Raw genomic sequence first — 12,705 nt, 5'->3', positions numbered from 1 at the left:
CACCCATCTTCTGACTGGGAATGTTCCAGCTGACTTTAAACATGCCATACTGCTTTTAATGATCTCCAAACTCCTTTTCTCTGTTGTTTGTCACCAGCTTCAGCTCCAGGACCGGGTACTTGCTACTTTCAGATCCAAGTGCTGCATTACACACAGTGGATTATTGCATGCTTGTCTGTAGACTGGAGAGTTGTGAAAGCATTACAGGAACTGCTCTTTAGCAGTTTAAATCTTATTTTAACCAGCAGACATTTTTTCTGTGGGTGGCTTTTCAGCATCACCTACTCCCCTCACACTGTTATTCAGATGACTCACAAACCTACCCTCCTCCCAAGAACAACCTTGCTGAGATACAATCCCAGATACCTCTAAACATCTTCAATCTGAATGAGCAAAAAACAGAAGTGACCCTCACTCCTCGTGTAAATGGGAACTTTCTAAAATTACAGAACCCCCTTTACGAAAAAGAAAAAAAAAAACCCCTGGGTGTGCTTTATGACAACAACAATAGCATTTTATGTGTTTTCTGGCACCGAATGAGCGATTTTTTTTCTAGTTTTAAAGGTTTAAACATTTTTCTATGAAAAGCCATCTGTGTGGTTAAGTCTGATTGAGTAACTGTTGACACTCTGAGGTCTTAGTCACTTTGACCTTAGTAAGTTACTGCAGATCAATCAATAATCAGCACTCCTGATCTTCTGCTTGCTCATTTCCAGGTTATGAAATGTAATTTCTGGAGTATCTCACCACAACAGCTGATCATAAATAAATCTGTATATATTTTACATTTTTTTTTATAAAAATACTGATTACGTGCACATGCTCAACGACATGTTACTACAACTGTCACATCAGCCAGTCATAGATGATGTCACAGACACCAGATGGCCATCCAACAGAGGAGCTTTGGGATGTTGCAGAATGAGAGAATTGCATCATGAATGTGAAATGTACTGATGCATGACTGCAGCTGTGCGATGGAATAATGTTAACATGGGCCAAAATATCTGAGGCAGTTCTGAAGGCAAAGGTAAAGCCAGGTAACAGCAAAATGTAACTAATAAAGTAACCAATAAATGCATTACCTTGAAAATGAGTGATAGACTTTCAGTTTCCAAGCTGCTGATCTCAGTAGAACAACTCGATCAGAAACCTGCACCAACCTAATGTACAGTCTGACTAATTATACAAGATTAAATCTGCTTCAGATTTTTTCATTTGCAGTGATTACTTCTATTATTTGGAAAATGTTAAATATAAATGCCAAAGAATGAAAAACTAAATAAATAACAACAACAAAAGAATCAGGTAATGGTGTCCGGTTCATTTATTCAGTAAACAAAACAACGTTCAAACTTCTTTCCTAAGCGTAGCTGGCACCAACCAGCCTCGGCCAACAGCTCAGCTAATGTTAGCATAAAAAACAAAACAGTGTGAAGACTTCTCATCTTCACTTTATGCTGAAACTGCACAGCATAAGCTAGCATTAGCAGAGCCACTGATGTTAGCTGTGTCTGGTGGTTAGCATCAGCCAATTCAACAGAGAAAAAAATTTGACAATTTGATGTAATTTGAACTACACAGAAGTGATAAATAACTAAAGTGATCCCCGTTTGTTTTTTCTCATCCTCCTCTTCCTCTAGCAGGGGTGATGGTCGGGAACTCTCTTCCTACAGAACAGAGATGAAGAGTAAATTTCTGTAACCTGGTACGAACAAACGCAGATGATCTGAAAAGGACTGAACTGACCTGGGTGCAGCTTTGATGATGTTGTCCACTCTTAGGATCATCTCGGCGGCCTCAGACGCGCTCAGCAACATCTGGCGCTTCACTTGGAACGACTCTGTGATGCAGAGATCTACCATGTTTCCCACCGTGCCATCAGACATGTCTGCGGGGAAACACAGACGCTGTTAGAATCTAACAGCTGCTTAACCACCAAATCACAAGAATAAAACAGGAGAAACAGGCATGCTAAGCTAGTCAGCAGTTTAAATTATTCACAATAAAATGTGATTTAAGCTAGGTAGTTAGCCTTCTTTGTAAGATGTTAGCTACCTTTTTATGGTGCAAGTGGTAGTTGTTTGTCTTTTTGTGGCTTTAGCTCAGTTGCTATCCTTTTATGATATTAGCTTTTTGTCTATAACACCAGCGTTAGTTAACTTTTTTTGCAATTTAGCCAAACAGTCATTTTTATTTCACACAGCCTTAGTTAGCATTTTCACCTGTGACTTTAGCTACATAGTTAATCTTTCTAGATTAGGTGTCTCTGCAACATTATCCTGTGACTTTAGCTAAGCATTCGAGCAAGATAACAAGATATTGCACGTCTGTACAACAGTCTTTCGTCAGTTTTCTATGCGTAAGTGTACTTAGGTAGTTAACCATGTTTATGATACTAGCTGTCTATGACATTAACTTTAGTCTGACATTTTTAGGTTTAGCGAAACAGTTAAGTGTCTTTAGCTGTACAACCTTAGCTGTAGTTACTAATTTTTCTGTGTTTAGCTACATAATTGCTCTTTCAATTCCTCTTCAATGTTTGCCATCTTTCTATGCCCTTTTCTATAGTTGACCATCTTTGTAGGATGTTAATTGTTTATGACTTGAGTTAGGTAGTCATGCTGTTTTGATTTTAGCTTTAATTGGCTTTCTATATGTGACTTTAGCTACAATTAGCCAACCTTCTGGGACTTTGGCTTAATAAATAAGCAATTAAAAAAAAAAGTTAGATATTTATATGTTAGCTTAGTTATTTGGCCATCCTTCACTTTAGTCACATAGTTAACCATCTTTCTAAGATGTTCACCCTCTTTATATGATATTAGTTCTAGTCTTTCTAGGATGCATATTTTCTCTCTAGCATTAGCTGCACTTACCCATCTTCATAGGAAGTTAGATTCAGTTGGTATGCAGCTAGCTGTGGTCCTGACTGTGTTAGTAGAGCAGCACAGGTTCAAGGATAAACCTTGATATATATATTTTTTTAAAATAAGGCAAACATGTGTTTGTTAATAATTATAGTTATTATTCCTCTAGTTCTGAGATGAGGTGATGTGTGCTTGTCTGTGAGCATCACTCACTCAGTCCAAACGTGGTCTTGTTCTCCTGATGCGCAGCTCTGAGCTGAGCCACCAGGTCGGCGCTGTCGTATCCGGCGTTGTCTGCAATGATGGTTGGCAGCTGGAAGAGGAAGCGGATGATGACACATGAGATCAAAGTCACATGTGGTTGTAAATTAGGGCTGCTCGATTATGGCAAAAATGATAATCACGATTATTTTCACTGAAATTGAGATCTCGATTATTTGACGATATTTATTTAACAATAACAATGTATTGAATAATGACTTTAAAGATTGTCAAAAAATAATATAAAATAGTGTGCAAATACTGATAACAGTGCAAATGTTTGCAATATAAAAAATAAATGAAAAATGTAAACATCTATGTTTAGTGAACTTTGCAGTGTTGCTCTGTGGTGCAGCTACGACACTATGTCTACTTGATCCACGTCTGACTCTGCGAACCCATAATGTTTCCAACCACTGAAGCTTTTTTTTAACCTCTCTTTTCAACCAACGGCAGTCACTCTCCTCTCCAAATAACTCAGCTTTCCGAGCTTCCCTCGGGTCCTCTTAATCAGCGGTCCCCAACCCCCAAACGACTCACGGACCAGTTTGGTACCGGTCCGTGAGAGTTGAGGCTCAGGTGTGAAATGGTTTCAGGGTTTTTATCGGTTTTCAGCGTTATTTTGTTAACGTTTTTATCGTTTACTTGGTTTTCCTTGGTCTTTTCACGTGTGTTATGAATAAATTTTCTTTTTTTCGGTACCGGTACTAGTTTTATTTTGTTGTATTTATCCGCGACACCTTAAAGGCCGGTCTATGAAAATATTGTCGGGCATAAACCGGTCCGTGGTGCAAAAAAGGTTGGGGACCGCTGCTCTTAATTGTTGTGACACGTGTTCGAAATGCAGAGAGGTACGCTCGATTTGCCACACGGAGCAGCGCGAGAGTAAAGCACGAGGGAGGGGCTAATAATCGGCTCAGTCATTTTTAATGATCGTTGAAAGCCCAGATCGTAATCGTGATTAAAATTTGATTAATTGAGCAGCCCTAGTTGTAATCAAAGAAATTCCTATAATTTACAATTGTAGAATCGGAGTTTTAGTATTTACCATCCTCAGAGCCTTGGCAAATGACTCCATGGCAACTGACTCCTTTCCTGGCGTCCTGTTGGCCAGATCACTCACAACCTTAGCCATCAGCATCTCAGAGCAGCCTGATGAGAAGGAGAACACGCAGGTGTGAGATGTATTAGTTCATCATTAGGGATGGGAATCAAGAACCGGCTCCCAGTAGTTCAGTTCCCCGGAATTGTAAGTCTGCCTGCTGATCGATCCCACCTATGCTACAATCAGCTGATTTCAGTTCGTGTGCCGGAGAAGGAAAACAGCAGCGCTTTCTGCAGCGTGGATTTAAACATTAATTCTATTTTCATTGCACTAAAGACAGTAAGCACAATGGTAAAGTGGAGACTGCATCCAGGACAGAAACAGCTTTATTATGCTGCTAACACAAATTCCCATCCTTAACTCATTCACTGCCATTGACGTCTATAGCCGTCAATTGCAGTGAATAAGTCAATGGGTTTAACTCATTCACTGCCAATGGCTGGCAGTGAATGAGTTAAGAACCTTAATGTTCCACATGTGCCGCATTTTTTGTGCTCTGCTGTAAGGTGGGCGAAGAATGAGGACAGTGCTGTAGTTTTAGATCAGCTGTATGTGCACCTACCTCCTCCATAGACCGTGCGTGGCTCCTTCACTGTCTGTGCGAGCACACACAGAGCATCGTGCAGTGAGCGCTCCGCTTCATCCAGGATCTGCTGGGTCGCTCCCCGCAGGACAACGGTGCATGCCTCACCTGAGGAAGAGGAGGAGCTAAAGATGAGTATGTCATTATGAAAAATGAGTTCAAGTCCTCAGTGTGTGTTCGTACCCATGGCAACTCCAGAGAAGTGGATAAGCGTGTCCTCGCCGATCATCACCTCCTCGATCAGCTTGCAGTGCCCAAGCTTCACCAGCTCTGGGTGGTCAAAGGTGGAGGTGATCTCCCCACCTGATCAGATTACATCAGTAATCAGTGAAGGTCACATTTTTTCAAGTATTTAACACATGAAAAAGATTGTAAAACACGCCTTTCGTTAAAGAACAGTTTATTTTTGTGTGTTTCTATATATGCATACACACCGGTGACGAGAGCGAGGCGCTCAATGCCAGCGAAGTCGGCGTGCTCGATGGCCATGACGCCAGCCTGAGCAAAGAGCTGCTCTGGGTAGTTATAGATGAGCTGCCTGTACGAAGGGAAAACAAAACAAACACTGGGGTGAGTGACACTGAGATAAAGTGAGCAACTGTCCCATTGACCACTGCCTCAAACAAACATGGAGGTCATCATGCTGAAGCTGACGAACATGGCTCACTATTTTACACACTGTTAATATTGGATTCTGTATTCTCAGGTTTATTTACACAAAACTAACACCTTAACCATCTTTGAAATTTGTCTGCATTTTGCTAATTGTGTGTAGGAGATCAGTGAGTAGTAGCCTCATATCCACCAAACAGATTTAGCTGCTGCTGTTTTAAACCCTGTGGGACCGCTTTGTGTTTCATGGGAACACATCAAAATCCAACATGTTGCCAAGAAAAAACATTTAATACATTTTTTTTTAACAAAGAGCACCTTCGACTTTTTAAAACATCCCTGACCAAATTTTAGGCAGCTGTGTTAATCCAGCTATGAAGTGCACAACAAGATGGTGCTATGACAGCCCCTGAATTCTGGCATGCAGGCGTGTCAAATCAAATCAAATCACTTTTGTCACATCACACTGGTACAGCACATGCAAGTGAAATTCTTGTGTGCAAGCTTCACAAGCAACAGGTGTGCAAAATACAATACAATAACAGAAGTGTTTGCATCAACCTCTGATTACACGTGTGAAGTTTGGGCCAGACTGGGCAATAATGCAGCTGCCACGGGCTTTATGAAAAAGTAAAAGAAGCTTCACAGTTCAGCATCACTAAGACTTTCAGGTTAGACTGACAAAAACAATGTGATTAAACCTCGGGGAGGACAGAAGCAGAACACCTGACAGGTTACAGAAACGTGCAATGGCGGTTCAGTCGTACCTGTTGATGAAGCAGTTGATGCCGTGTTTCAGGATTCTGTCGACCTTCTCCTTCATCTTCTCTTTCTCTGCGAGTTCGATCTCTGCGACCTTTGCCGTCGAGTCAACGCGAACCCTGGAGCCGAAGATCTGACAGACGCAGAAACACAAACAATCACGATATCGATCACACAGGAACAGGAAGCATCCGATTTAGATCCTCTCGCTTTCTTTCAGAAACTTGCAACGTCTCCTGACAGTGACCTGGTGTTTTTACCTTGATCTTGTCAGTGTCCATGCCGGTGTTGGCGATCAGGATGTTGACGTTCTCCAGCCTCTTTGGCTGGTTCACTCCGATCTTCTTGTCCAATAGGAAACCTAGACATGCACAACAGACATTAAAGTCCTGCAACCAATCAGGAATGAGACAGGAGATCCGTGACGTTTCATGACCTCACCTTCATCCAGGTAGGAGTCGGTGAGGCTGCCTCCCAGCTTCTTGATGATGTGGATGGCCTCCAAGTTTCCAGAGCCTTTCAGCCTCATGACGGCGTTGACGGCGAGCTTGGCAAAGTGATCTTTGTGGTGAGTGAGCAGCTTGGAGGACAGTGTGGTGCGGGCGATGTTCAGCAGGTCCTCCTGGAAACGAGCTGGGTCGTTGCTATGGAGACCAGAGAGAATGATGAGGCAGGGAAAGCGGAAGGTGAAAGCAAGGAGACAAACACGGACATCTTAATTTTGCCTCACCTGTGGTCGACAGCGGCGTCCCTCAGAGCCTCTCTGGCCGCCTGAGTCGCTTTCCTCCAGCCAGAGATGATAGTCTGTGGGTGGATCTTCCTGGCGATCAGAAGCTCCGCCTCCTGAAATGGCAACACTGACAGCTGAGACTGCAAGCAAGACCCACATGGCCACCACAGCAGGGAACCAGGGTGGCTTTACTTTGAAATCTGAGTCTGACAAATAGGTATTTACCCGCAGCAGCTCTGCAGCGAGCACGGTAACGGAGGTCGTCCCATCTCCGACTTCATCGTCCTGAACTTTGGACATGTCTGCAAACACAATTGTTCTCCCATCAAAACCTCAGATAAAAGGTCTCAGTGTGATATCATTTGATTACAAAGGATCTCTAAATTACACTTAACCCTTTAAAGCCGGTCAGAGCGGGCACGCTCTGTTTTGCGTAACTATTTTTAAATCCCGGTAGCACTGTAACCACTAGGGGTGCAACGATACACAAAATTCACGGTTCGGTTCGGTTCGATACTTTGGTGTCACGGTTCGATATTTTTTCGATACAAAAAAATGTTCATGCATTTTTAATTTGTCATTTATTAAAATTATAAATATATATTTTAACTCAAAAGTACAGTTTTTAAATTTAACCCTAACCCTTGTGCGTGTTTTTTATTTTGACAGCGAATGCGCACCTGCGGACCACTTATGTGCAGCCCTGGTTATTTAGCTCATCATATTGCAGCCACAGAGATTCTTTTGTCCATGAAACCATAAAGCTGCACTTTCTTTTTGCCTTATAGTCTGATTTGTCATAACTTTTCCGTTTTGTGGTAAGCTTTTCTTTGGCTGTCACTTCTTCACCCTGACCTGTCTTATTTGGCTCAGCAGAACTGAAATGCTTTTACACGCTCACTCACATAAGCTCAGCGATTCTCTGCGCGATCAACCTCTCACATGTTTAAGCTTGCTGCGGGAGATTTCACTTGTCATGTTTGCATAGTAAGCTAACGATTAATAAGACGATGTCAGAGGAATTGGTGCACAAATTATCATCACTCACAGATCAGTGCTGTCGCTCTCTATACACAGTTCACACGATTGCAAAGTGAAAGCAAAAAACAAGCGCAAATTCAAACGCGATTTCAATATGTCACATATTGACAGTGGCTCACCGATGCCAATGACATAATTACCCAGCTACATTTCCGAAAGAATGCAAAAGCATTGACATATATTTTTCCTACAATAGCCCGACGGGCAGGGAAGAGATAGATTTTGGTAGCCCGACTGAAAAAATCGCTAGCTCCGGGACGTCGGGCTAGCGATATTGCAAGCCCTGTATCTGATTGAGGAATCACTCATCTTTGGAAAAGAGAGTTTATTACAGAGAAATGGCTCTTTCCAAAATAAAAGCTATACTATCGCTTCTTCTGGGCTATATTCTCAGCAGCATAAGGAGAATCATGTGCTAACAGCTGTCTAAATGACTCGGCTAAAGTTAGTAGCATGCTTGTTGTTTTTGTCTTTGCACTAGGATGATGTCGGCGTAAATATGCAGTCATATTCGTTGTGTTCCCACTAGTGCTTTCAGGTTAATCTCGTTGAAATGACCTTAACGCCACAACACGGCAAATCTCCGTTAACGAGCTACCGCGGATGGGGCTAGACGGCCAACACCTTAACGAGCTAACTGCGCTAACACACTAGTTCACACCAATGTAATTGAGCATTGCATGGCACATCCAACATACTGTTTTACTTTAGTCCATGACTCGCTTACCTTCAGGGTCATACGTCACATGAAAACCAAAATAATTCCAAACGCCAGATCTGAATGAGGGTGGGGGAGGTCCATCTTGCAAGGAGAGCTTAACTTCTGTCTTGCTAGCTTGCCCTGCGCTCTTCCTTCTGACTATGCTGTCTGTGTTGAGCGCTCAGTGGATCTGCGCTCGACAGTGCAGCCTAGGCGGAGTAGTCGAACGCAGATTCACTGAGCGCTCCACACAGACAGCATCGTCAGAAGGAAAATTGATAAAATAAATTACAAATGTTGTATTGTTCGATACATATGTGTACCGAACCGAAAGCACTGTATCGAACGGTTCAATATCGATACGAATATCGTTGCACCCCTAGTAACCACGTAAGCTAGCACAATATTTTTTTTTTGCATATGAGACCGGAGGAGTTGTACTTACATCTTATGCCATCAGCTTGTCCTAGGTCACAGTTTCCTTCCACATATAGCTTTGCAAAAACTGCATAAAAGCACTTGCAGCAACAAAAACACAATATTCCAGAAACACGCTTTGCCGATCTGATCAGCTGTTTGTAACACTTCCATCAGCGCAAACTATCGCATGTCCGCCATGCCCTGCCCGGAACCGGAAGTAACGTCATTTTGCGGAAATGTAGTTTTTTTACCATCAGGGCCTTATGAGCCTATACTGGTGTTTTTAAAAGTTATGTTTGACTTTATGACTTTCTGTGTCGTTTCTGTGGTGCTTAGGACTCATATTGCACTGCTGGAAATAGTTTATTTTGATGCATATGCTGTTTTTTTTGCAAATTTGCACTATAATATTTATTTTCGTTTTTCCTGCAGTATATAAAAATTGGTGTATTTCACAAATAAAACTATGAAGACACTTAAAATAAATTTCCTGTGGTGGGAAACTATTTTGTGCAACTTTTTTGTATTTACAGTTTTGAGGGATAAGCCTCTTAAATTTCTCTAACTAAAAATATATGTTAAAAAAACAAAAACAATTTTAAATTGTTTTGTAGTTTATTGCACTTTTTTGCAATTTATGTAATTACTATACACTTAATGCAGACATATTATTAAAATTTGGGTTATAATGGTTGTATTGATGTATATCAACTTGAAATGCTCCCAAAAATGGCTCTACAGCATGTAAAAATATAATATAAGCTCTGGCGCACTTGGTTCTATGGTAGGTCTTAAAGGGTTAATTAGTATTTTTTCCTGTGTCTTAACCAATAAGCATGAACACTCTACTTTAAATCAGCTTTTTTATTCGTTAGCCTACTTTTAGTGAGGTAGTGCAAATTCAGCACCAAGAAACCTTCATTAATGTTTATTTTTTCTTTTAAACCTTTAACCTGGCTCTTAAAGTGTCAAGCGTCTCCACTCACCAACCAGAACTTTGGCAGCTGGGTTGTCGACACCGATAGCTTTCAGGATGGTTGCACCATCATTGGTCACAGTCACTGTGCCACTCTTCCCGCCACCGAGCAGGATCTTATCCTGAAGAGAAAGAGAAACCCTCTGATTACAACTTATTCTTGTGTTTCCTTAGACTAAAATTCTACAGTAGCACTCTTGAGGTTTGAATCAACCTACCATCCCCTTTGGGCCAAGAGTGCTCTTCACCAGATCACCAATAGCGATGGCACCAATAAAAGATGACTAGAGGGAGAAAAATTCAAAGATTTAACTGAACTTGAAACAGAATAAACACATTTTTTATGGCGAGTATGTATCTCATACAAAGCAACTCACCAGTCGAGCAGTCTCTGCTTTTTCTTCATCTGCTCCATGTTTGAAGATGTTGACCGGGGCCATCGATAAGGACGCCTACAAAGAAAGGCAACAATCAAACAGTCAGTCACTGATTACTGATCATTACAGTAACTTTTGTACAGTTCACAAAAAAGCCACAAAATGTTACATTTTAACAAACTTGAATTAAATGTATATCTATATGTTGCTGCTAGGCGTGCACAGGGTATTTTTTTCCTGCGGCCGTGAAAGCAGCAGCGACAGTCGAGACCCGCCCCTAATACACTAGAAACCGCTAGAAGCTTTTAGACAAATTAATAAGAAAATAAGCACAACGTAAAAATTTAAACATCTCTGTCTCATGTTAGCTGTTTAAACATTTACTTGTCGGTCACGTTCCCTTTTTCCCGCCTATAGCGCAATTAACCATTTATTACCGTCTAGAATTGCTGAGTTGTTCCTCAAACAGTCACAAAGCACAAATGACAACCAACCCTCCGTTAGCATGCTAACGGGTTAAACAAGAGGAACAAGAGCAGCCAGAGGGGCACCAAAGCAACCACACAGATTAGTTTTCTCCGTTCGCTGCCATAAATCTGCCAGCTTCATCACAACCTATGTAATGACACACAGGTCCACATTTAAGCTGTTAGCTTAGCTGCTAGCGCATTCACAACGTCCATGTGCTTGCTTGCCGGTTAGCACCGCCAGCTAATGGGGAGCCAAACTGCCTCTGAAACTGACTAATGACTTAGAAGCTGCTGAACTGAATCTGTAAGCGCTTGTAGACAAATAGGAGCGAATCTGTTTATTTAGACCTGTCCAAAATATTAAAGAAACAACGGTAAAAGCTCACCATAATGTCTAGTATTCAGCGGAGAAGCTGTGCACGCACACTCAAGAAGGGAGGGACGACGCTGTGACGCTGTGACGTACAAACGTAGTGCTGCATTCAGAGTCGATCACGGAAAACACTCCGTTCCAACATCTGTTCAATTTTACACCCATATACGGTATGTAGGCTATCATACAGAAGAACAAATATATGATTTTAAACCATAGTCTTCATCAAAGGATGCTTAATGTGGTTTAATTACCTTCGTTTGGGATTTTTAAATTCTAACTTATCCTTGTGTCTACTGTGTTAGTGAGATTAATACACTTGCCCTTTTCAAATGCAGTATATGAAAGGCTCATTTTCTCACACTGAAAGGTGAGGTCTGGTATGACCATAGTATATGATCATATCCAGATCATATTTGAAATATGAAGTATAATATATGTTTTCCCGTGAGCAAAAGCTAGCAAAACTAATCAATAGGTCGTTCACAAAGCAGAGACATCTTTTGACTTCAAAATTAGAAGCACTTAGAAGTACTTTGTGTTAATGAAAGCAAACACTAGGGGGTATCATCAGTCCCTAAAGTTGCGGATAAAAGACACTGCAGTGGACAATAAACACTTTTAATCTCCCCAGTTCTTTATTATTATCATTACATGATGTTATCTAGATGATCAACACACCTGACACAATGATCAGCATCTAAACTAAACTAAAAACAATAAATCAGAAAGTTTTGCCAAGAATGAGGAAATGACATTTATTTGTATGATAAAAAACATAAATAAACGCATATTTTTCCAACAAATTTACAAAGTGTAAGTCATCTCCTCTTCTTCAGTCCCCACCTCCTGCCTTTGCGACTGGGGCCCTGGACTGGCAGACAGTAGATGTGCATGGGAAACGTCTTGAAGTAGCTGCTGACCCAGGGTCTATACAGGGAAAAGATTACACTCAAAAAAGTTAATCATCAGTTAATTATCCCTGACACTGTAAATGTGTCAGGATAAATGCAGCTGTTTTAATTTATCTACTCTTAGACTCATTTATACTTTTTAATTCAGAGCCCAGCCATGTTTCAGGTTAGAAAAAAAATGTTCAGAATTTCTAAATTACCAACAATAAAACCGTTTAATATTTCAACATCCACCATATCAACTTTCTAGGGCTAGGGGTGGGTGAGATTTAGCCACATTTTTCTAGAGACTAGAAGACATTAGATTTCAAATGAAGTCTTTTTCTGTTAAAAGCCCTTCCATTATGATGGTTCGGTAACAAAGCTGTAAGTACAAGGTGATGTTATAATAAAAGATCAGACGGCTTGGCTGAAAGAGAAATTTTCTGTAAACTATTTGCTGGTATATAATGATGTGCTACGTGATCGCTGGCGACACAACTATGTTAGCATAACATAAACACAGTGAAGC

General features: G+C 41.1%; 1 protein-coding gene across 1 annotated transcript; it reads right to left on the bottom strand.

Annotated features, from left to right (window-relative positions):
• Positions 1-1,304: 1,304 nt before the first annotated feature.
• Positions 1,305-11,398, bottom strand: cct2 (chaperonin containing TCP1, subunit 2 (beta)). Its single transcript, XM_026146740.1, has 16 exons — positions 11,294-11,398; positions 10,438-10,512; positions 10,279-10,344; positions 10,071-10,182; positions 7,149-7,225; positions 6,924-7,036; positions 6,635-6,837; positions 6,454-6,554; positions 6,199-6,326; positions 5,254-5,357; positions 5,003-5,122; positions 4,799-4,927; positions 4,180-4,283; positions 3,084-3,183; positions 1,750-1,891; positions 1,305-1,670 (listed from the first exon to the last, which is right to left on the bottom strand). Exons 1-16 carry the CDS (start codon positions 11,294-11,296, stop codon positions 1,640-1,642), a joined length of 1,608 nt encoding a protein of 535 aa, XP_026002525.1. The 5' UTR covers positions 11,297-11,398; the 3' UTR covers positions 1,305-1,639.
• Positions 11,399-12,705: the final 1,307 nt, after the last annotated feature.

The sequence above is a fragment of the Astatotilapia calliptera genome, chromosome 17 (genome assembly GCF_900246225.1).
Source record: "Astatotilapia calliptera chromosome 17, fAstCal1.2, whole genome shotgun sequence".
NCBI lineage: Eukaryota > Metazoa > Chordata > Actinopteri > Cichliformes > Cichlidae > Astatotilapia > Astatotilapia calliptera.
The sequence above is the reverse complement of the archived record's forward strand: the minus strand, read 5'-3'. Positions and strand labels throughout refer to the sequence as shown.